The 24708-nt window shown below is 40.0% G+C and overlaps 1 protein-coding gene across 1 annotated transcript in view; it reads right to left on the minus strand.

Moving 5' to 3' along the window:
* LOC121933676 overlaps positions 1 to 24708 on the minus strand; it is a 52031-nt gene that overhangs the window by 3674 nt on the left and 23649 nt on the right. The window contains exons 15-26 of the mRNA XM_042473659.1: positions 17180 to 17273; positions 16136 to 16226; positions 13657 to 13708; positions 11728 to 11863; positions 9991 to 10202; positions 9273 to 9405; positions 8094 to 8191; positions 6048 to 6177; positions 4472 to 4686; positions 3303 to 3435; positions 2670 to 2767; positions 292 to 430 (exon numbers count right to left, since the gene is read on the minus strand). Of these exons, the coding sequence (XP_042329593.1) occupies positions 292 to 430; positions 2670 to 2767; positions 3303 to 3435; positions 4472 to 4686; positions 6048 to 6177; positions 8094 to 8191; positions 9273 to 9405; positions 9991 to 10202; positions 11728 to 11863; positions 13657 to 13708; positions 16136 to 16226; positions 17180 to 17273 (1531 nt within the window). The remainder of the gene's footprint in view (positions 1 to 291; positions 431 to 2669; positions 2768 to 3302; positions 3436 to 4471; positions 4687 to 6047; positions 6178 to 8093; positions 8192 to 9272; positions 9406 to 9990; positions 10203 to 11727; positions 11864 to 13656; positions 13709 to 16135; positions 16227 to 17179; positions 17274 to 24708) is intronic.

Consider the following 24708-nt stretch of genomic DNA (forward strand, 5'->3'; position numbering starts at 1 on the left):
TTACAAAGTTTGGCTAGTACTTCTGCCAAGACTATTTATAGATGTCAAATCTGGGTGCAGACTTTAGTCATACCTACATAAGTCTATGGTTATATCCTTTGGCCATATTTAGGTGAAGTTGTGTTCAATGTGGGAAGGAGTGTCAATGGGGTCTCTGTCTGTTACTCCAACACTAGTAATTTCCAAGATCAGCAGAAAGTGATTGTCATTATGTGGCAAGCCTTGATTTGCCATATAACAGATCTAGAATATATATGTCTATAGTAAAAGAGAGGGGAAGACAATACTCACATATCTGTCAACACATATCATTTTGTGAGGCTCATCCATCTTGCAGCACTTGGCAGCCATGTCTACGAATCTCTTGGTGTATTCCCAGAGCTCCTCAAAGGAGAGCTGTGGTGCTTTCTTGACATAGCGGACAAGAAGTCTGCAACAACAATGATTGAGTGGATGTTAGTCAGAGAGGAGTATAATCCTTGACTAAGATAAATTAGGCATTAGTGCCCAAGAAGTCTGAGACATTGTGGCCCTGAGCTCAGAGGCTTTGAGAAATGGATTGGAGGGACTATAGAAATGAAATCCTTGGAGCTTCAATTTAAGAAGGGTATGGCAGTTGGACAGTAGATCCACTCTGGATTTTAGTGTGAACTTTAAAGGTATTATCTAAAATGCTGAACCTCTTTTACAGATAAATTTCTTCTGCACCTCAGCTTGCTGAAGAAAATACTTCAAAACATTCTTCAAAAATGAAAGCAGAATTTGCCACCCTTTGCACTGACCAAATTCAATTCATACAGCTATTTCCAATATGTTGATGTCCATGTTGTACTAACTTGCCCAATACATATTAAAAATGAGGAGCATCTAAGAAAAACAAACAAACAGGAGGGCATATGATTAGAATCTCCGTGTATTTAACCATGTTAGTAGTGAATTAGAATTGATTAGCAACCCTAATTAAATGCTAGATTTTGCTAGATACAACTAGAATGTTGTATATTCAAAATATGGAACAGCCCTTCAAATTATGGAAGCAGAGCAGCATTGGGATGAATAAGCCTGCAACTCATTTGTACTTAGTAAAGATTAGTCTACTTTGCAGAGGTTAGTCTACATTTTGCACTGTAGATTTCTGTTTGTTTGTTTAGATTTTCTGCTGTCTCCCCCTCCTTCTAAAATGTGTTTTGCTAATACCTATTCTTACAAAGCATTGTGGAAAACTAAAAAAAACTTCAATTTTGTTAATCCAGTTAAGGACTAAATTGATAGGCTCCAGTACAAAATCCTCCATGCTATTAGTGCATGTTGGAATGAAGAATATATTCCACTGCACCTTCCTCTGAGGAGACTGGCCTCTTCTGCAGCTTGTCGCATAAAACTATCTCTGGGAAGATTTAAACTCATTTAATGTTGAATGATATTTTACACCAAATTTAAGTCTATGAAACCCCATACTGCCCACTTTGTTCAGTTAGTGTCAAAGGTGCCACAAGAGCTTGGATAAGTATCTGAGATATAAGGAAGCAATGAGCTAAAAGAAATAGATGGAAATTCATTAATGTCCTTCAACAGCACAAAAGATATCAAACAATTTGAAAACCATTTTCGCAGTTGCCCTTGACAATCTCACCCACATGAAATGGCAGCATAATATTTTGTCTTGGAAAAACTTATGTTCAAGCTCATTTGGTGAGAACAAGGGAGAGGGCCTTTTCACTGGCTGCTCCCAGACTTTGGAAATTCCTCCCTAGGGAAGCCAGGTTGGCCCCATACTTGGTCTCCTCTTGTCAGCAAGTTAAAATGCATTTATACTGTCAGGCTTTTAGAAACTGACTGAGATTGGCTTTTAATGCTGTGTGCTGCTCTTTTAAGGTTTGTGTGTAGTCATTTAATAAATTTGAGGTCAAAGGCTTTCATGGCCAGCATCCATAGTTTTTTGTGGGTTTTTTGGGCTATGTGGCCATGTTCTAGAAGAATTTATTCCTGATGTTTCACCAGCATCTGTGGCTGGCATCTTCAGAGAATGGAAGATTCTCTGTTTTTAATTTGTTTTTAACTTTATACAATGTTCAATTGTTTTAAAATAATTTTACATTTATACTTTTATTGAATGTTTTGCATACTTTTAATGTGTAATGTTTCAAATATGCTATCAGCTGCCTTGAGTCTCATTACTGAGATAAAGGTACTGTTGTTGTTATATGCCTCCAAGTCATTTTTTTACTTATGACAACCCTAAGATGAACCTATCACAAGGTTTTCTTGGCAGGTTTCTTCAGAGAGGGCTTGTCCTTGCCATGAGGCAAAGTCAAAGGCAAGACAAGTGTGACTTGCCCAAGATCACCTAGTAGGTTTTTATGCTTGAGCAGGGAATCGAACCCTGATATCCAGAGTTGTAGTCCAATTCTCAAACCACTACACCATGCTGGTTCTCATCTGAGTGAAAGGCAGGATGAGTAATAATTATAATAGGATAAATAATAATCTGCAACAGCTTTTGAGGCATCCAGAGATGAAATAAACTATAAATTAACCCTAAAATTGCTGCAACCTGCCTCCCCAAGCACCAACAGAGCTATCTCTGCCTGGCTATTTAGCAAAAACGGAGCAATGCATTGAGCATATAGCTATGATCTTCAAGTGTGAATCTCAGAAGAACAACATACGCATTGTGTAAGAGATAGGCTCCCATTTGTTCAGAGAGGTCACAATTTTTCTTGATCATTTCATGGATGTCAGAAATATGTTTTTTGAGCTGTTCTTCCTGGGGGGAAAAAGGTAAAATTGTTGTTAAATGTCTAAACTGAAAATTAGCAATGCCAGAACACTTGTAGACCTGGTTGGGAGGAATCCTGAATAATACCTTTTAGCCAACATTTTAAATTTAAGCAATTTTCATCCCTTTGTGGGAGAAAGGTGGAGTATAAATTATATGAATGAATGAATAAAAAGAAATGGACTTCTCAAATGTGTAATTTGTCTTGCTCCAGGCTCTCCGCTCCCATGGTAATTTTACTAAGCATTTCCCCATACCTGATACCACAACATTTCCAACCTTGCATGTGAATGTGGAGGTGCTCAATGCAAATGAAAGACACATATGTTGAACAAGATGTTATGAAAGGGGAAAGTGGATAATGGCATCAGATTGCGCATTAGGATAGCAGATGTGTTTCTTTCTTTATGGTTGTTTTCTTGGAAGACTCCATTCCACTCTGATATCAATGACTAAATTTTTGCTTCATGATTAGGGTAAAACATCAATAACCTGTCCATTTCATGAAAGTAAAACAACTCACCCCTTGGCTGAGACACTCCTTGGCATTTTCAGTTTTGCAGCACTTTTCCAACCATTCCTCGTAGTCTTCACCAAGCCTTAGAATCAGCCATACAGAAAACTCAGGGTGTCTCCTTGCATATTGATAAACAAACCTGTAACAAAGGAAGATTTCATAAATGGACAAAAGCAATAAAAACAACAATAAAACATTAACAGTTACAACATGATAAAGTGTTCAAAGCGATTTCCTTAACCCAGTAAACTAAGATAATCCTTCATGTCATGTGCTATTAAAGTAATGTTGTTACATGCTTCCGAGTCATTTCTGTGAACATATCATGTGGTTTTCTTGGCAAAATTTGTTCAGAGATGGTTGGCTTTGCCTTCCTCTGCTTTCCTCTGAGGCTGAGAGAGGGAGACTTATTCAACGTCAGCCAGACGTTTTCCATGGTAAAACAGGGATTCAAACCTTGGCCCTCCCAGAGTCCTAGTACAACACTCAAACCACTACACCATGCTGTCTCTACTAAGAAGTTTAATGAGGTGCCCTGTGAATCAAACTCAGAGTCAGATCTTCAACATTACTCTCTATAAAAATGGGAGTAATTGCAAACCACTGTATGTAGGGCTAGTGTGCTGTAGCTGTAGAGACAGGTTTCAAGTCTTCACTCAGCCATGGAAATTCACTGGGTGACCTTAGGTGAGGCTGCAATGAAACCTCACACTCTCTCAGCTTCAGAGGCAGGCACTAGGAAAAACCCTTTTGAACAAATCTTGTCAAGAAAAAATTATGATAGACGTGCTTTAGGATTATGGATTACCATAAATCAGAAACAACTTGAAGGCACACAACAAATGTACTTGGGCATTTTGTCCTATTATCCCAATCAGGCAACAAAGCAAAACAAACAAACAAACAAACAGTTATGAGAGTCAATATAGCACTATGATTTATTTGCATGTTTCCAAACTGCTAGGTTGGCTTTATGACGTCCCTTTGGCACTGAAACATGTGGATGCAGCGCCAGAGTCGTGCCATAATGGCATGTTCCATGTTAACAGGTAAGCACCAATATAGGGGTGGGGTTAGGGCATCAAGCATGAGGACACTGCACCCTGGCTCTGCCCACATGCTGCCACAAAATGCCGGTCTGTATAGGTCTCAAGTCTATAATATCTATGTCATACTCTGCCAGGAGAGGGTTTTGGTCCTCAGCATAACGTGGACACAGCTGTTCATTGTCCATGAACTCCCTGAGAGTCGGAGACAAATCTGCAGGCTTATCATCGTTTTCCACAGTCACCAGACATGCATTTTGTTCAAAAAAGGGCTTTTCACAACAGCCTTTCAGTTTAGAAGATAAAGCATCTTGATGGTCACAGATATAGGCTATCACATTTGCCTGCAAGGAAAAACAACAACAGCAGCCCAGGTTACATGAAGGTTAATAACATTCAAATTATAATGTGCAGGAACCTTGGTATTCTTTGAAAGTTTATGAGTTGTCTCCATAAGCAGATGAGTAATTAGAGAGAAGCTTTTGGGGAAAGGGGTTTGCTTTTAGCTATCAGTCCTTGTCTGCAGTGTACAGGGAGTCCCCAGGTGAATTCTTCTTTACTGTTAAATAAAGAGTGAGACCCAAGAGATCAAAACAGACTCTCGCATAAACTGTGTATATGCCCAGGAACAATGGTTCCCAACATTTGGTCCTTCAGGTATTTGGGGACTTCAACTCCCAGATGCTCCAGCCAGCTTGACCAACCGTCAACAATTCTGGGAGTGAAGTTAAAAACATTGGGATAATCAAAAGATAGAAACAACTGCTCTAGAACATACCCCAAAATCATTATAGGTATACAAGTGATATCCAGCAGTTTTTTGGTGGACTGAACCATGTATACAGGATTATGTGAAAGAAGAAATTTCCAGTTCTACTTTGATATTGGTTTTTTCTTTAGAAAGCTTCAACCCTGCACCACACTACAACTCTCTCTATTCTTCTCAGAAAACTAAATTCCAAAAGGTATGGCTAGAATAGTAGATGAAGAAATCTTTGCTGTTAAGGCAGACTGAAAATAGGTTTATAGGATGTAGAATGGAAGGTAATTATGATAAGGGTATGAACTGGAAATGGAGAAATCTCCTGGGAATTTTTCATCTCAACCATATTTCTAGGAAGATTTAATTCTTCATTAAGTTTAAAGGTAGCAACAAATTAAGTTCAGCAGTTTTTATTCCCACTGTGAGAAGTTTTGAAAATCGCACCAATTTTAAAGACTATTCACAATTCAGGACTTATTCCGTGCAAAATTTGCATGTGGTTGTTTTGCACAGAAAACAGCATTTTCTATACAGGAGAGCACATTTTCTTCATGGAAAATAATATTTTAATGCACAAATGTTGGTTTTTCTACAAAACAAAGCTGTAATTTAGGTTTTGTTTTGCAAAAAAATTCACACATTGTTGTTTTGCATAGAATACAGCATTTTCTGCACGGGAAACAGTATTTTCTATATAGACAATAATATTTTAATGTAGAAATGTTAATTCCATGTTAATTCCAGTGCAGAAAATGTTGTTTTCAATGCAAATCAACCATGTGCAAATTTAAGACAAAAATTGGCCTCCAATTAAAGCTTTTTTTTCTTCAAGTGAAACCAGAGAAAGAGAACAGTTTCTACAGGGAAAGGACTTGAAGTTGTACATCTCTAAGCAACAGCAGATCATTTGCTTGCTTAATTGAAATGATATCCAAAATTTACCCTTTCAAGAAAACATCCCAGTGTATCACCTTTGCAGCACTTTTCCTGGCTGTGTGCAATTTCCCCAGCCAGTTTGTGAATGGTAAGAACCTCAGCCTTGGGGAACTTCTGGCTCAGCTGAACAAATTTTCTGGAAAGAAAACAAATAGGATTGTTTTAAGATATATTTAAGATAGAATCAAATTTCTTCTCAGCAATATCATCAGGATAACTAGAGAAGCATTCATGCTTTTAATGCAACATATAATTGAAGTCTTACACTTTTGTGTGATTACATTCACTTTTTAAAATATGCATTCACACCGGCAAGAATTCTAGAGAAATTGGGTTGCAAAATTCAAAAATGGTTGCAAAATTCAGGGTTCTGAGGATCCTAGATTTCTGACTACTTGTTTCCTTTCCTCCCCTTTCCACTCTTTCCACATTCTAGAATGAACAGATTTTTTTAGCCCTTCTTAGTGTTTTGCCTTTTTTAAAAAAAAAATGTGATAAATGAGCAAGACCTGTTGGATAATCCAAAACTAGGAGCATTTAATGAGACAAGAAGCTAGAACTCTCCAGAATTCATTGATTCCCACCAACAGAATTATAAAAAACAAATGTGTTCCTTGCTTGTTAATCTTCTAAATTTGGTATAGTTCCCATAAATTCCTGGCTCAGAGTTGGGTTTTATCATTTTCAAACAGCATGGATAGAACAGAATCTTCTTGGGACCAAAACACACTACAGAAATAATCTGGTTTGAGACTACTTTAACTGCCCTGGCTCAATGCTAAGGAATTCTGGGAACAGTAGTTTGTTGTAGTACCAGAGCTCTCTGACTGAGAAGGCTAAACATCCCACACAACTACAATTCCTAGAATTCCCTAGCACTGAGACAGATCAGTTAGAATGGGTTCAATCTGGATTATTTCTGCAATTTATTTTGGCCTTTGGTTTACTATAAATTACTATATATTTACCGCTGTCGCTAGTCCCAGCTTCTTCCAGGGCTACTGCTAGATGGCCAGCTCTTGTGGTTGTGGGCAAGGCATGCCCCTCCTGGCCTCCTTCTCCTTGTCGTCCTTCTCCTTCTCCCATCTCTCCTTCCTGTTCCTTCTCCTCCTGCCTCGCATTGTGCTTCACCTTGCTCTGTCTCCTCTTCCTCCTCCTCACACAGCACTGCACTGCCCCTTCCTTAGCCTCTCCCCCCTTTTCCTCCTGTGTCTCCTTCCTCTTCCTCCTCCTTGTGCCGCACTGCCCCTTCCTCCTCTTCCACCTCCCGCCTTACCTTCCTCTTTCTCCTTTTCCTTCTCCTCCCAGTTTGCGCCGTGCCTCGCCTTCCTCTTCCTCCTCCCACATCGCCTCTCTTCCTCCTCCTCGCACTTCGCTGCACTGCCTCTTCCTCATCCTTTTCTGCCTCCCAGCTCACCTTCCTCTTCCTCCTCTTTCTTCTCCTCCTGCTTCGCACCATGCCTCGCTTTTCTCTTCCTTCTCCTCATGCTGCACTGACCCTTCCTCTTCCTCCCACTGCCTCACCTTCCTCTTCCTCCTTTTCCTTCTCCTCCCACCATGCAGCACCTTCCTCATTCTCTTCCTCTTCCTCCTCTGCCCCCCCCCCACAGGTTTGCTATCCGTGGATGTTGAAATGCTCAGGTGCCAAGTCCGTGTATAAGGAGGGCCCACTGTATAATGAGATAGCTTGGTGATGGGACCCGACTCTAAACACAAAATTCATTTATGTTTCATATGCACATAAATTGAAGGTAATTTTATATAATATTTTAAATACGTTTGTACATGAAACAAAGTTTGTGTACAGTGAATCATCAGAAAGCAAAGGTTTCCCTATGTCAGCTACCTATTTTGGAAATATTCCAAAAGTTTTGGTTTTTGGGATATTTCAGATTTTGGAATTCTGAATAAGGGAGATTCAACCTCTACTTTTTTTTTCAAAACTTAAATTTCAAACAGATTCCAAATCTTTGTGGATAGGTTTACTTTCTTCTGAAATGATTTTGTCATTCTCATCACTTGATCAGCAAATAGCTTAAACCCAAACCATACATGGCCATGATAGCTCTTTTCCCAAAGGTCTTTAGGATAGAACAGGAGTGCTTCTCCAGATTAATGTCTGTTAACAGTTTCTTCCGGATACTTGGTATCTGTAACAAAACATAAACTATAATTAAGACACTTTATCACATTTGTGCATTGGATGCAGATTCTGTCAAGTTTAGAGTAGGCTCATTGTAATGACAGAGTTGAAATGAACCTTCAAGAGCCATCTAGCTCAATCTCTTGCCTTCAGGAATAAACCAGCTAAAGCACCTTGCATTAAGACTATCCAACCTCTGTTTAAATATTTTCAATAAATAAAGTCCATTACCTTCTAAGCAGTGGCATCCTTAGGGGGTGCAGGAGTGTAGCTTACTCTGGGTGACATCCCAGAGTAGGGGTGACACCTGATCAGGGTCTCCTGGCTTGCCACAGTGGCGGAGGCATCCTCATGAGGAGACCACCATTGCCACAGCAAAAAAAGGAGTCTGAGTATCCCTCTGCCAGCTTACTGAGGTGGTGCAGTCTTCCTCATGGGAAGACCTCTGCCTCTGAGGCAAAGGAGAGGGCCAAGTGTGCCCTTTTGGCCACTGTTGCCCCTCCCACCAGCAGTCCCCCTGCACTGGGTGACACCAGGGATGAGGACACCACTGCTTCTGAGGAAGTCTGTTCCATTTAGAAATAACAGTTTTTGTCAGGAACTTTCCCCTAATGTTTTGGTAGAATCTCTTTTTTGCAGTTTGAATCCATTAGTTCATGGCCTAGCCTCTGGAGCAGCCAAAGACAAGATTTCTCCATCTTCTATGTGACATTCCTTTCTATATTTAAAGATGGCTGTCATATCATTCATAGATACTATTCCTAACACCCAGTTTTTATGATGTCTTGATCACAGAGTAGCATTTAACAAATCAATACACAGAATTCATCAATTTTATGTTGCAGTCATACAGGAATAAACACTGAAATGAAATACTACTTCCGTTCCGAAACCTAAAATCTCCAGGGGAAAAGGACCTGGTATCAAGCAGTATGAATTATCTGTGCCATTCAGATTGTGCTGGGATAAAGGAATAAATTGTCTAACTCTAGAAAAACTTCTCATATTCCTTTGAAGATGGAACAAACAAATTATGTAAGGACCTCTGCACGAAACTGCAAGATTTGATCTGGATTTGAGTGAAATACCTTTTCATCCAAGCATGCACTTTGGCTGCTTTCCTGGCAGCAGGCTGTCAGGGCATTCTTAAGCTCATGGATAATAGTAAAGGGGATGAAAACACTTGTAAAAGGATTCCTTCTGGCAATTGCATAGAGATAACTGTAAAAGAAAGGTTAATTGCATTACTCTTAGCTACAGTTTATCACTAGAAAATATTGTTGAGAGAGAGAGTTATTTATGGTGGCATGTGTCTTTAATGGGTTTGTGGCAGCAAATGGTCGAATTATTAGACAACCACACAACTCTTTCAAATATCCTGACATTTGATCTCTTTTGCACTGATTATGTAGTCATAACCTTCTCACACCCAGGAAGAACCACCATCTTTGTAACTTTGTGTGTAAAATTATCATCATCTTTGTAACTTTGTGTGCAAACCTCAAAAACATTTTACATCTGTCTGTGATGTTGAGTGATGGTTGATAAAGAAGGTGAGTAGAATATAATATTTTGGAAGACAATATGACTGGTTGGAACCCTAAAATGGACCACTCCACATTACAATATTTTGTTGAAGAGTCAGTGTTTTGGATATGTGACAACTTATATTCAGGATAAGTCGGTATTTAACAAATAGCTGATAGAATACTTCTAGCAAAATGTGATAGATTTTGTATTAGAATAACTTCCAGTTTTCACAATAGGAAGCCATTGAAGCTAGTAGTAATGGATTGATTTACTTACTGGCTCATTGCTGTTGTGGAATCTTCTTGAAACACTTTGCAAAGCTCTTCTGATGTTGGTTCTTGAAAAGGAGGAAGGAATCCTGGGGTTGCATTTTTATGGGATAAAAAACATTCCTTTCTTTCTTCACTGACTTTGCCACAGCATTCTGTAAATCCATATTTGTCACCAAGTCCTTGTTCATTACAAAGTTTATCATAGAGAACAGTGTCCTAATGGTCAAAAGGAAAGCAATGCTTCAATTTATTAGGCATGTATTGGGGTTTCATTGAGATCACTATAAGGATCCAAGATCTAAAATGGGCTAAATATATTTTGAAAGGACCGAGGAAGACTCATCCAAAACATTACCTACCCAAAATAAATTGAAATGAAATAGTTGGGAGAAACAATGAAGGGGACAAAAGGCTAAGGCCTCATTCCCACTATAAAAAGAATCAGATTGCTGAGCGAATTAAATGACCCTAGTTCCCATTTGAAACCGGTTTCTGTCACAATGTGATTGAATCTGTCATGATGCAGCAAGGCAAAGGCAAAAGAACTGGCTTTTCCAGACACCAGCTGAAAAGAGGTTCTTTTGAAAAAATACGATTCCAAAGCTTGTCCAGCAAGTGGGAACAAAAGATTGGAATTGCAGCATTTGGGAGGGGAGGGACTAAGGGCAGAGGGGTGTTTACCATCCCTCCCCATTTTTTTGGAGAGGTCATCCCCCCCAGTGCTGTCTTGTCATTATTGGTGTGATGTTTGGTTCCTTTTTGAGTTTTCTTTTTATAAAAAAAAAACTAAGTGCTAAGAATGGTTTAGCAACTACTTGCAAAGGTCCTAAACCACTCGGTCACTTAAGTGCTTAATTGTATTTACAAAAAAGAAAGAAAGAAAGAAAAGAAAAGATGCCCTGTCCTCCTCTCACAAGCCTCCTTGGGTCCCAGTGCCCTCCATTTCCATCCTCCTCCTCCTCCTCTTCTCCCTTCTCGGCCTGGTGATGTCCCTTCTCCGGCCCCCAAGCTCCCTTCCCAGCCTTGCCTCCATCTCATCCTCTTCCTCTTCTCTGCTCCCCCTGCCTTGCCTTGCTCCATTGCCATCCTCCTTGTCACACTCTCTCAGCCTCAGAACACACTCTCTCAGCCTCCACCCCCCCAATTTCCAAGCTGGGCTTACGTCAGATGATTGACAGGGGAGTTTAAAGCAGTGCTGCCAGTAGGAACCACAATCCCCTAAAAAAAAACCCCGATCACACAGGATAAGGAAAAAAAACCCCTTTAATAATGTGAACTAGGGGTCTTTTGAAATTGCTTTCCAAACCAGGGCAGGAGCAAATCATGAAGCGATTCATCCTGCCAGTGAGAATGACCCCTAAAACAACTACTAGACCACTGCACTTACTGCTGTCCAATAAAGCAAAGCCCTTAATTTGTTTATACAGAATAACTTTGCCCATTTGTTTACCATTCTGAAATGTTTTAAATGGTCAATATTTCCAGTTCTCCATGATGATGAATATCTACCATGTATGGCATCTAGATTAAAAAAAACCCAGCCAACATTTGCTAAGTCAGCAGCCACAATTGCTGACCTATAAGTATGAGAAAGGCTGAAGGGGATATGAGAATTGCAGTTTTAGCCATTTTGCACATTAGAGAAACATCAGATGAGACTCTCATGGACCAAGCCACCAGATAAAGTAATAAATGTACAAAATCTTGTCCTGTTCTACAGGGCTCACTCTTCAAAACTTACCAAAGGCTTTGTACATTCTGGGTCTGATTGTTGATTAGCAATACATTTCTTTGCAAGTTCTGAAATATCATTGTTTATTTTCATCGCTTCTTCATATGTGGCTCTTTGCACATTCTGGACAATCAAGGCTTCAGAACTAAAAAAAGGAGTTAATTAACCAGATGGTTACTATATGGTATATGAATGCTGAAAGCAAGTAACTGCATTCTTATTTATTTAAGGGAACAAGTCTTATTTATTTAAGGGAACAAGTCTGAATTTGAGCATGTGGACTTAAGTGTTCTTGAAAAAATCCTGTTTTGACAGAAATGCAATGATAACTGGCAGACTGTGTGTGGATCCATATTTTGTTACTGTTCCTTCAATAATATACCAGTTATTATATTGTTGCCAGTGACGCTGTGTTCATCTACTACTGTTATCCTTCTTCTCCCCACCTTTTGTTGGTTGATGATGCATTGGTACTCTTTTGAACCCTTCCTTCCTGCTTGAATTGCGGCTTCACTTTTACTTCTATTGGACTTCACTGCACTGCAACTGCAGTCTCCCAAGGATTGTTCAAACATGGGTAAGTAAACAATATTCTCAGTCCCACGATCTATGTATTCAAATTGGGATCTGCACAGAACTAATACGTTGTGTATACATACTGTAGCTAAGATCCTATATCTGTGCATAGCTCCACACATACAGTTCCATATTTTCCCACCATCTTGCAGCTGTTAAGGTACTCACTTCAACTCTCTCCTTACCTGATTCTTTTCTTCACTACCATCAGCTTACAGAAATTAGCCATAAAGGGACAAAGTCCACCAGTAACTACTGGTTCTGCTCAAATTACTACTGGCTCTGCTCAGAGAGAGAGCATGATTCAAAAAATATTGAGCCAGTAGAATGTTTTGATGATAAGTGTTCTTAAAATGTGAGGCAGAAATGGCCAGAAGAAAATCTAGGGCCTTGTGTGAAAGAAATCCAGCAAGCTGCTGGAAATATACTAAGGTAAAGTAGGTTTTGACATTCTTTAGGAACAAAAATTGAGTAAGTTATAGGAACAAAAGCATTCCAACTGGAAAAAGCTAGGTTCTTCTCAGAATGTGAACTGCAGCAATAAAAATTTCAGAGTTGATTTAGATTTTCAGGATGGGAAATAGCATTATTTTATACTGTTTTTAAATATTGGAATTTTAAGAGTGTTGTCCAATTCATTGGCAACATAATCTTGTTAGTTGATCAAACATCCTAATCAACCAGTCTAAAAGTGCAATCCTAACTTGGCAAGTGGGTCAACAGCCAGCACAGTCGATATCACACTGTCTGAAGTTGTGCTGTATCTAAGCCTCATTGTTTTCAAGATAGGTACGGCACTGGCTGATAAACTGAGATCCAGAGTATTATTTTGGAAGAGTTCCCATTGATTTCCATGTGTAGAAAATTAGTTAGGCCAACCCTAACCTTGACTTGACTTTGCACTGGCACAAAGTCTATGCCTCTGAGTTGAGTGAGATTTGGGTGTGACATAGCTCCTCCCCTGCTCCACTCCCCTTTTGGCTCTTCAGATGGCTGATCTTAGCTCTTGTGCCAGCTGATCTCTGTGATTAGACAACACAATGGAATTATATGGCACTGGGGAAGTTCAGCCAATCTAAGACCAGTTCAGCTAGCATGTGTGCCATATGCTTCATCCTAACCCACTTCTCCCAGTCTTCTTTTGAGTTAGGACTGCACTATAAGTGATTAGCAAATTACTAGTGACCTAACAAATTTTACACTTTGTTTAGCTTTACTCACTTTAATATATTATTGGTGTTATCAGCATCTGTAATTATTATCCTGGTAGTTTATTGTGTCTCTCACTATAATCCATCTGTAAATATTTAGTTCAAATTAGTAAAGGTCATTTCCAATAATATTGTTCTTTGTTATACTTACAGATGTCTGAATTCATCAAATGGTAATCCATGAGTGAGGGAGTCACGTACTTCTATAAATAAGACAAGTCATTAAATTATCAGTTAGTCAATGCAGAAAAAGGAGAGAGGAAAGTGAGTTATTTGTATGCCCAAAGTATTGAGAATGATATGATCAGACAGCTGCTAGGATTAGGAAGGACAACAGAAGAGATTGCTACAGGTTGCTATGTACCTTTTGAGGAATATTTCATTTTCTTTAGTCTAAAAAGGTGGAACAATGCTTCAGCTGAACAAGATAGAAGCATGCATTATGGTGGTCACTTCCACATCCAGGTCAAGTCAACAATTCTTCAATCCCAATTATAGGAACGGAAGGAAGGAAGGAAGGAAGGAAGGAAGGAAGGAATCTCATATTTTCCTTGTATAAAGAAAAAGAACTTTCTGCTTTAAGGGAAATCTGATAAGACTGGTATTGTGAAGCTGCCTTTTCAATTAGAGAGCACATGGAAGTGTGATGATCAAGTCTGCCAGGTAAATTAGGCAATATAAATGAAGACTCAAATGTACCCAATATATCTCACCTTTGAGCGATACAGGAATGTGGCAAGGCAAAAGCAGATCTCTGAAGCTGATTTCATTATTAGTAAATTAAATCTTCTTGAAATCGTATCAGTCAGGCAGTAACATAAAACCCATTGATTTCAATAGGAACTAAACTGTTTTGGATCTAGCCATGGTATGTGGCAACCAATACATTGTGGGCTACATATAACTCCTGAATACTCTTCCTATGATCCCACAAGGAACTACAGACACCTCTGATTCACTCCAAATTGGGGGAGCAATATTGTTTGTCCCCAGATGGTCAATAGCTCCTTCAAACCATTTCAGATGTTAATGGACACACCTTTTAGGCCTCTAAATGATTCCCTTTGGCTTTCTTGCAACAGAAAGTAACTGGGCTTCTTGCTAGGCCAGTGTTTTCTCAAGCCCTAACAGAGGTAAGAAATGCTTCAAATGTCCAAATGGTGAGATGTTCAGTGGCACCCCACAGACATTTGGGTAGGTGCTAGTGGCAATTAAGAGGACACAATTTATTCTCCCAATTTGTGTAGATGAGGAAGTGACAATGGGGGTGCACTCTCTCACAATCCTGTGGACATCAATGCGATCTCTCTCTCACCAGCTATCACCCACTCCATATTGACTCCATAGTGTCTTATATTGAATTATTCTCTGTACTGTATATAGTAAATGAATATAGCGATTACTATATAGTAGGTGGAAGTGTCTGTGTGTATGATGGGAAATGTTCCCTGCTGAAATGTATGTCCTGCAACCTAGAGGAAGCATTTAGTTCCATGCAGCATGGTGGTATATTGGATTTAGATTCTTTTGGTTGAGACATTCACTTAGATTTTGTGTTATTTTGAAGTTTTCTCCTCACTGTTCCTGTAAATTTTAAGCAATGGTTCTTAGTCCCTATGGAGGAGGCAGAACATATGGCCCTAATGGAGAGGTTCTGCGCCACCCCTTTAAGCTTTAGATTAGGGACTCCTGCATAGGGACTAAGAACCATTGCTTAAAATTTACAGGGACAGTGAGGAGGTAATAGAGGAAACATCAGTTCATACTGGTATTTCTGCTTTCTCCTACTCTGTGCTTACCCCCAAATACTGATACTATCTTCACCAGAGGAACTACTGGGATTGCAAAATATGATTGCTTCCCATACATGTGTTCATTGCCTCAGAGAGCTCCTTAAGGATCTCAGTCTAGCAAAATGAACTCCCTTGCCCCTTCCACCATGTTTAACAATAATAATTGTTTTATTTTGTTTGAGGAGCAACCACATTTAGTATTTTGTTTTTGTAAGCAGAGTGGGGCATAGCCTTGCACTGAAATTATCATAAACTGATTTTCTATGTATATACACAATTATAAGTCAACCTCATGTATAAATCAAGAGCAGGATTTGGGGTCAAAATTATAGATTTTGATATGACCCATGGATAAGTCGAGGGTAAAACTGAGGGGCACGTAACAAACGATCTAAAGGATGAATCAAAGGAATGTAATGCCAAATAACTTACAAAATTCCAGCAGACATAACTTTTGTGCTCACACTAAAGATTGAATGGATGAGAGAATAGAAGGGAATCAGTGCTTCCAGGAGATATTGTGCTCTTGCCTTTCACCAGGGATTGTTCCCCTTTTTAATAAGAGTTAAAGTATAGTACTTTCATTGATCCATAGATAAGCTGATCCAGTCTTTTGGGGCCATTTTTTTTGACTAAAATTTCTAGACTTATATACAAGTATATACAGTAAGTGCCTCAGCTCTGACAGTCACATATATTGCATCCAATTCAATTGTTAATGCCTTTTTTTGGGGAAAAGAAACCCAAATCATAGAATCATAGAATTCTAGAGTTGGAAGAGATCACAAGGGCCATCCAGTCCAACCCTCTGCCATGCAGGAAATCACATCATCTTACCTAATAATGTCTGCTGCCTTTCTGTCAAGGATTCTGGTTCAGCGAAGCTTGCCCAGAAAAGGCAAAAACTGAATATTAACCACTTCATGGTTTAAGCTGCTTTATCATAGGCTGGTCTGTGCAAGGAAGAAAGAGCAATGGTGTGGAAGGAGTTTTTATATTCTGTATTGATATTATCAGTTAGGGCATGCTGATAACAAGCCTGTTAGGGCATGGTATGATTTGTTAAGTAACTCAGCTAATAATTCACCTTAAAAAGGATACTCATTATGTTTGCTAAGAGTACACATGTTCCCCAAAAGACTGCCAAACTTATTGCTTAAAAATAGGGAGAATCAGACTTTGGCCTTATGATGCTAAAAGAAAGATTATTGGAAAACTGCATTTTTCTAACCTCTTAACTGATATAAGAACTCTTTCTAACTTCATATTGTCAGGGGTGAAGTAAAAAGAAACTGAGCTGGAAATTTTTCCTTAGTCATGAACTCGCCAAAAAACCTTTTTTATGTAAAGTGAAAGATATGGGGACAATTGCATGACTAGCACGAAACACTGTGATAATGTTAGAAGCCTCTCGTGTCATTGAATGTTGGTGGTAGCTGCAGCAGTGGCAATTGCAGGTGGATGGTACAATCTCTGAAAGATTACAGGATAGCCAGTTCAGGACTCTAACCTGAAAAATAATTTCTCACCTCTGCTATACACACTTGCTGTTAAATATGTATTTATTTGCAGTATTTATACACTGCTCTTCAGCCAGAAAGGCTCTCAGTGTGGCTTACAGATAGTTAATGAGACATTTCCCTGCCCTCAGATTTACAGTCTGAAAAAGACATGTTGCAAAAGGAGAAGGGAAAGGCAGTGGGAAGGGGGAATAGGTTCAGCAGTTCTTTGCTCTCTCTGAGGCCAAGACCATGGCAAGTGGATTGGAGGAGGGCTCGTCTTCTTACTTTAGGCCAGGTGTGATGAAGTTGGCCAGCCTTTCTCTTCCTCTGAGGCCGGATGATTTCAGATGGCAGAGAGAGAGAGGGCTTGTCTTCTTACTTTAGGCCAGGCCTGATGAAGCTGGCTGGCTTTATGTCCCTCAACTGATAGATTTAGTATAACTTGCAGAACTGGACTTTTTGCTATTTCCCACCTATGGAAGTTTAGAGACTTAGAGCATAGTGAAAAAAAATTGAACAACATCCCAGGAGTGGTCAACGTCACACTTTGGGTTCATCTACACTGTAAAAATAATACAGTTCAACACCATTTTGACTACAATGGCTCTATTCAACAGAATTCTGGGATTTGTAGTTTTATGACGTACCACTCTTTAGCAGAGAAGGATAAGGACCTTGTAAAGTTATAAAGTCCCAGGATTCCATAGGATGGAGCTACAACATTTAAAGTGGTGTCTAAGTACATTATTTCTAAGTGTGGGCACCCCTTAAGACTTCTGGCATTTATCGTACCTTAGAAAAAGTTCATCTATGAATAATAATGTACTAGAGTTCCCACAATTCAGTTATAAAAGAGACCTCATTATATAGCTAGGGACTTAGAGGCCTATTCAGAAATAATGTCCAACATTTTCATATGCATATGTCCATTGGGGGAGAGTCACTTTGTTGCAATTCAAAATAGGCTGTAAAAGACACCAGGGCTGCATCTGCACTGCAGAAATAATCTAGTTTGACACTATTTGAACTGCCATGGCTTAGTGCTATGGAATTCTGGGAACTGTTGTTTGCTATGGCACCAAAACAGTTTTCTGGTGCCACAATAAATGACAATTCCCAGAAGTCTATAGCATTGACCTGTGGCAGTTAAAGTGGTGTCAAACTGGATTTTTTCTGCAATACGGTTGCGTTCTAGCACTTCAAAGAATGCTAGCAAATTTAACATTCTATAGAGTAATGGAATGTAATTATAAGATTCAAATCCCAATTTCCTCATAAAGCTCATGAGCTTATCATGAGCCAATTGCATTCATCTAGCTTTACCTATTCCACAGCGTTGTTGGTAGGATAAAAAAGCAGTCTGTATATGAAGGCCAAACAGGGTTCTCCCTCACCCATTTTACTTGGTCATGAACTAGTTTTAAGGCAGAAGAGGATGAGATGGAAAGTAATGATCTGCATAGGCAATGAGTTTCATTGATTTGGTCTCATATTGTAATTTGGTCTCATAGTTTCTTAAAGGGCCAATACCCCAAAATACAGGATTTTTGATGTCCTGTCAATTCTACATAAAGTACAATCCTCCCTGCTTTCAAGGAACATCCTTTATAAGAAAGTAAACTTAGGCCTGATACACACGGGCACTAAGTGGCATGGAGGCACTGATTCTAGGGTTCCAGACTATGCAGCAACCACCTGGTCTGGAACCCTAGAATGCGTTGCTGCTGCCATCATGGCAGTATGCCATCTACATGGCAGCTGCCGTGATGATGCCACTGCTGCACAGTGTCCCCACAGCCACGCAGGGAAGTGACGTCATAAGAGCTGCGGCCATACGGCTGCAGGAACAGTCCTGAGGAGAAAGGGTGTCTGGGAGTGTCTGGGGGCTGGGGTGTCTGGGGGCAAAATGCCACTTCACCAGGCCATGGTGAAGTGGCATTTTGCTGCTTTTTCATGGCCCCGAAAAATGCCGGATTGGGGCTGCAGGGATGCCGGTGAGGCTGTCCTAGCCCCAATCCAGTGCAAAAAGGGGCAGCACAGACCTGCCCCTTACCGGGCTATCTGTACAGCCCCCTAGTAATCCTATCTGCAGTGCAGAAACAATGTAGTTTGACATCACTTTGGCTCCATCCTATAGAATCTCGGGATTTGTAGTTTGTTGTGACATGGGTGCTCTCTGACAGAGAAGGCTAAATATCCCACAAAACTATAGTTCCCAGAATTTCATAGCATTCAGTCATGGCAGTTAAAATGTTGTCAAACTGCATTATTTCTGCATTGCAGATGCAGCCTAAGACTGACTGGAACTGTAGCACAACATCATCTTCCTGCCTTCATGCACCATCAAAGAATGAGATTTCTTATTTCTACAGAAGAAAGGGGGGTATTGGCAGGGTGCCAAAAATGCTACACAAAAACCATTCACTGAAAACCTGGGATTTATTGATTCTCAGTTGCTGAGTTGAAAATGAACTGTACTCTTAAATAAAACATCTTTGGAGTAAGAAGACTGATCTGATCACAACAAGGACCCATGGAAGATCAAGATAAGTATTTGGTAGATTAACCTCAGTTTGTTGTTAACTGCCTTCAGGTCAACTTTGACCTCCCGACTGTGGCCCTGTAAAGGATGCATCTCCGGTATACTCTATCCTCAACAACCATGCTTAGTTCTAGAAGACCTAGGACCATGTCCTCTTTGATTCACTCTACCCATCTGGTCTCTTTCTACTGCCTTCCACCTGTCCTAGCATCACTATCTTTCCTAGTGAGTCACATCTTCTTATGATGTGGCCAGAGTACAATAGCCTCAATTTAGTCCTCTTCACTTCTAGGGAAGGTTCAAATCCAATTTGCTCTTGTCTTTTTATGCATCCACAATATCCACACTAGTAGTATCCCTGGGATATGGACCAAACTAGGTGTCACCCTAAGGAGGGGTGACACCATTGCTCTTTAAACATCTGTGTTTTGGCAGAAATGGGTTGTGGCATTCACCTGTGTCCCATTAAAATGCTGAAGAGATTATGTGAATGGGGTGAAGCTCAGTGGGAGGAGAAAGGAGATGCCCCTTTTTTACATAAAATTTCCCAAATTGCAAAACATTAATTTTTAATTTTGTTAAAAAATGTATTTCATTCTCTTTTTTTAAAAATCACATTTTTACCAGATTTTCACTTTAAACTATGTATACATAAATACATTTAGGCTGTGCATATGATATTGTAATTAAAAATATAATTTTTATTGTGTTAGTTGTTTATGTTTTTAATTGTGCTAGTTGTTTACTGAATTGGGAGAAACAGAGTGGTTCCCAATTGGTAAATGGGTCAGGCAAGGCTGCATACTATCACTCTCTTTGTTCAATTTATATGCTGAAAACATTATAAGACAAGCAGAGTTAGATTTAGAAGAAGAAGGACAAGTGAAGATAGGAGAAAGGAACATCAATAGTCTAAGGTATGTGGATGACACAATAATACTGTCAGAAGTCATCATAGACCAGATACAGTTACTGAGGAAGGTCAAATATGAAAGTGCAAAGGCAGGGTTAATTCTGAACATAAAAAAACCAAAAACAAGGACCACAGAAGAAATACATAAATTCAATCTGGTCAGTGAGGAAACTGAAATGGTCAAAGAATTCCCATACCTAGGATCAAACATGGACCAGAGTGGAGACTACAGTCAAGAAATAAGAAGACTAGGAATCGGTAGGGCAGCTATGAAAGAATTAGAAAATATCTTAAAGCGCAAAGATATGCAACAGAGCACTAAAGTTAGTACTGGGGAGGAAATAGTATTCCCCATCACCATGTGCAGATGCGAGAGCTGACTGTGAAGGAATCATACAGAAAGAAAATCAATGCTTTTGAGAAGTGGTGCTGGAGAAGATTACTTAGGATACCATGGACAGTCAAAAAGTCAAAGAAATGGGTCCTTGAACAGATCAAAACCAAACTATCCTTGGAAGCCAAGATGATCAAATGGAGCCATACTTTGCCACATAATGAGAAGACATGGATCACTAAAAAAAAACCAATAATACTAGGAAAGGTAGAAGGTAGATGAAGGAGGAGAAGACTGCAAGCAAGATGGATGGACTCAATTGGGCGAGGGTCACAGGCATGGGTTTACAGGAACTGAGTAGAGCAGTGGAGGATAGGGAAGCTTGGAAGTGTCTTATCCAGAGGGTTACCATGAGTTTGGGCCAATTCGAGGGCAGTTAACAACAACACCATTAACAAAAAGTTGTTTATGTCACAACAATTACTATTACATTCAGTGCTACATGGGAACTATGATGTATGAGTAACATTAGCACAAAAAACATTACTAATGATTCTGTATGGTGTGGTATAGGAGGAGGTCAATGGGAGGTGATACCAAGATTTACTGCATGGGGTGACACCAACCCTAGTGATGCCAATTGATACATAGAACTCTTCTCCAGCATCACATCTCAGATGAGTTGATTTTCTTCCTATCAGCTTTCTTTGCCATCCAGCTCTCACACCAATACATAGTGATGGATGGTATTTGGTTTTTAAAAAATCTTCCCTCCTCCTCCTTGTCCATACTGGAAGGGAATGTGATATGCAACCCCACCACTACTATGGTCAAAGAGAGAGTGGAAAGAGGAAGGAGAAGGAGAAGTAAGGCCCATGGAGTCTTGCTGCAGATTGCAATGCAATTCTATGTAGATCTACTCAGAAATAAATATTTAGTTCCATAGATTTGCACTCATAAATCTTTAGATTCCTAAGCATAGAACTCTAATCTTAAAATTACACAATTCTTTCGTACTCACTAGCCAGATAGCAAAGTCCAAAGCGGTTTACTTATCAGTAAACCAACTGTTTGTATAACAATGCACACTTCTGGGATCAGAAGCCTAGGCTGGTCTACTTGTAAGTAAATCCCATTAAGTGCAATGGGACTTAGGTCCAAAACACACTGCAGAAATAATCAAGTTTGAAGCCACTTTAACTGCCCTGGCTCAGTGCTAGGGAATCCTTGTAGTTTATTGTGGCACCAGAGCTCTATGACAGAGAAGGCTAAATGTCTTACAAAACTACAGTTCTCTGAATTCCCTAGCATTGAGCCAGAGCCGTTAAAGTGGTCTCAAAGTGGATTATTTCTGCAGTGTGTTTTGGACTCTAGTTCCCCAACTAAGGGGTGAAACAGATGGTGGTCTAGGGGCGTGGTGTTCAGACAGCAGCACATCCCTAGTCCACTGGGAAGCCACACGACTGACTGTACATGTGGTGGATCCACAATGTTTCGGTGACACAGCACCAAAAAATGCTGAAAAAAGCTGCTGCCATGGCAAATGTACCCTTTCCCTGGCACAAAAAGGAGCAGCTTTCTCGCCAGGCTGGGGGCGTGGCATGCAGTTGCTGTGCCCCCAACCGGGCAAGCAAAGGAGTGGCAGCAAACTGCTCTTTACCCACCGTCTGTTTGTGTGGATAGGATTCCCATGTGCCATAGAAGCTAAGGTAGTGATATGGAAATGCATGTCTGGTGCTCATGAGTCTGAGAGAACCTGATTCTCATTGAAAGCAATGACACTTTAATCAGAAGAACATCGAGAGAGAGAAAGCAATTTGGGTTCAGGACAAGGAAAGATGTGTGTCTATTCACAAGTAAAAGTTTCCTGGCTAATTGGGGATATAATTGCAATCTCTGCTACTCAGAAGTAAGACCCTTTGATTCTTGTTGCAATTAACAATGTAATCCTAAGTAGGTCTACTCAGAAGTAAGTCTTAGGTTTACAGACTCGTGCCTGTACATCTATAGAATTCTCAATATTGAATTGGGGTCTTAAAAGTTGCACACACGACTTCATCGCTCATGAACCAGATAGCAAAGTTCAAAGTGCTTTATTTATGAGTAAACCAGATGTTTGGCTTCTACTACACACCTCTGGGAGCATAAAGCTTGGCTGGTTTCAGGCAAAGATTTTGTTTTTGTTTTTAGGAAACCTCAGGGCCAGAGCAGATGGCCCAAAAAGGATGCCTTCAGGGCATCATGGTTGCACAGCATTTACAAGCCGCACATTGCGATGATGCCCTGAAGCCACTCAGAAGCCAGGCAGCCATCCACACATGGGCAGCTTCAAGATACTCTGGTGGAGTGGCACTTGCAAGCCACACACTGCTGGAGTGTCCTCAGACATTGTGGGGCTGTGGTGTGAAAACCTGGCTTTTTGCTGGCCAAAAAAGGACTGGTTCTTTGTCGCTCCTTTTTCATCTGGCTTCAAGGTGGATTGGGGCCATGTTTGCTGTGGTCCTGTGGTCCCAACCCATCTTCAGAAGGGCTAGCTTCAAGCTGCCCCTTCTGCCTTGTCTGTTTTCCCCCTTAGTTTTGCTGATGTCAGATCCCGAGATGTGGTTAATTTAGAAATGTTATATCTATGCTATTAAATCAGTGGTACTCAAACTTTTTATCCTTGGAACCCCACCCCTTTACATCTATATGTGGATGTTGCACCCCCACTCCACGTTGTCTAAAAATTAAAATATTTTATTTATTGAACATATTTTCACTCGCACATCCATGTATATTCATATTTTAACATTTTATAAGGAAATAACATGGTTCTAATTAGAACAATTTTATTAAATTCAAAATTTAACTCAATGCATGAGTAAATTTTATACATACTTTTTTTAGGAAAAAGAAAAGGGGGAGTGATCAGGGCCTCCAAGTCTTGTGCTCCCCTTAAGCAACTCCCATGCCCACCCAGGGGTCCTGCCCCACAGTTTGAGAATCATGCTGTTAAATCATTTCCCCATTTCCATGGGAAATAATGCTTCTCTTTACTTCTAAGTTGAAAACTATATAAGATGTCTGTTTATTCTACAGAAATGGGAGTAGTTTTCAGTATTCATAGAATCTTGAACAGCTCTTTGATTTTCCCCATGTCTTGCTTAGATGTGAATCTGCCACAATGATGCCAGTCCCCCCACTTCTCATACACATTCTGTTACTCTTAGCGCCCTTTTTCAATCCATGTCCAAAGTCTGTTCCCAGCTTCCAATAACTTCCACCTCAACTTCCACTTTCACCATAAAGGATTTCAACAGAGCTGATTTTTCTTTGCCCTTCCACCAGCTTCACACAACCCTCCTTCCCCGGTCTGCTGATTCTCTCACCCCTAGGCATCATCTACACTGTAGAATTAATGCAGTTTAACACTAGTTTAACTGCCATGGCTGAATGATCTGGGATTCTGGGATTTATTGGTTCGTGAGATACTTAGTTTTCGCTGTCAGAGAACTCTGGGGCCACAACAAATTACAAATCACAGGATTCGATAGAATAGAGCTATGCCCGTTAAAGTGATGTCAAACTGTATTATTTCTGCAGTGTGGATACAACCTAGTCTCCTTTGCACCACTTTCTTTGGCCTCATTCTCACTAAAAGATAAATTGGCGTGTTATCTGAATTGATGAATCAATTCGACATCAGATTGTGGTTTACACTATGCTTGTCCAAAATAACCCACTTGTGGTTCGCATTCACAAATGGATCAATTTAAAATGATTCGGCTCCAGCTAGCTGAAGGGCAAATTTGAATCGTTTCCGATCCGCTTTTGGTTCACACTTTCATTGAATGATTTGGTGGAAAAGATGCAGAAAAAAGACATGGGTTAAATGGGTTTGGTGCATGGCCTCCTTCAGCAAATCAATTTAAGTGGGAACCAGGGTTATTTGAACTGGTTCAACCAAATTATGATCTGGTGTAAAAGATAGTGGGAATGAGGCCTTCATTAAGGAGAGTTAAGTTGAGTAATCTAATTCATGAGGAGGAACAATCATCAGTTACTGCTTGACCTCTGGCTCCCCAAGTCAATGTACTCCTTCTCTGACCTTATCTCTCCTCTCGCCCTGCTTTCCCACAC

The sequence above is a fragment of the Sceloporus undulatus genome, chromosome 6 (assembly GCF_019175285.1).
Source record: "Sceloporus undulatus isolate JIND9_A2432 ecotype Alabama chromosome 6, SceUnd_v1.1, whole genome shotgun sequence".
Classification (NCBI taxonomy): Eukaryota; Metazoa; Chordata; class Lepidosauria; order Squamata; family Phrynosomatidae; genus Sceloporus; species Sceloporus undulatus.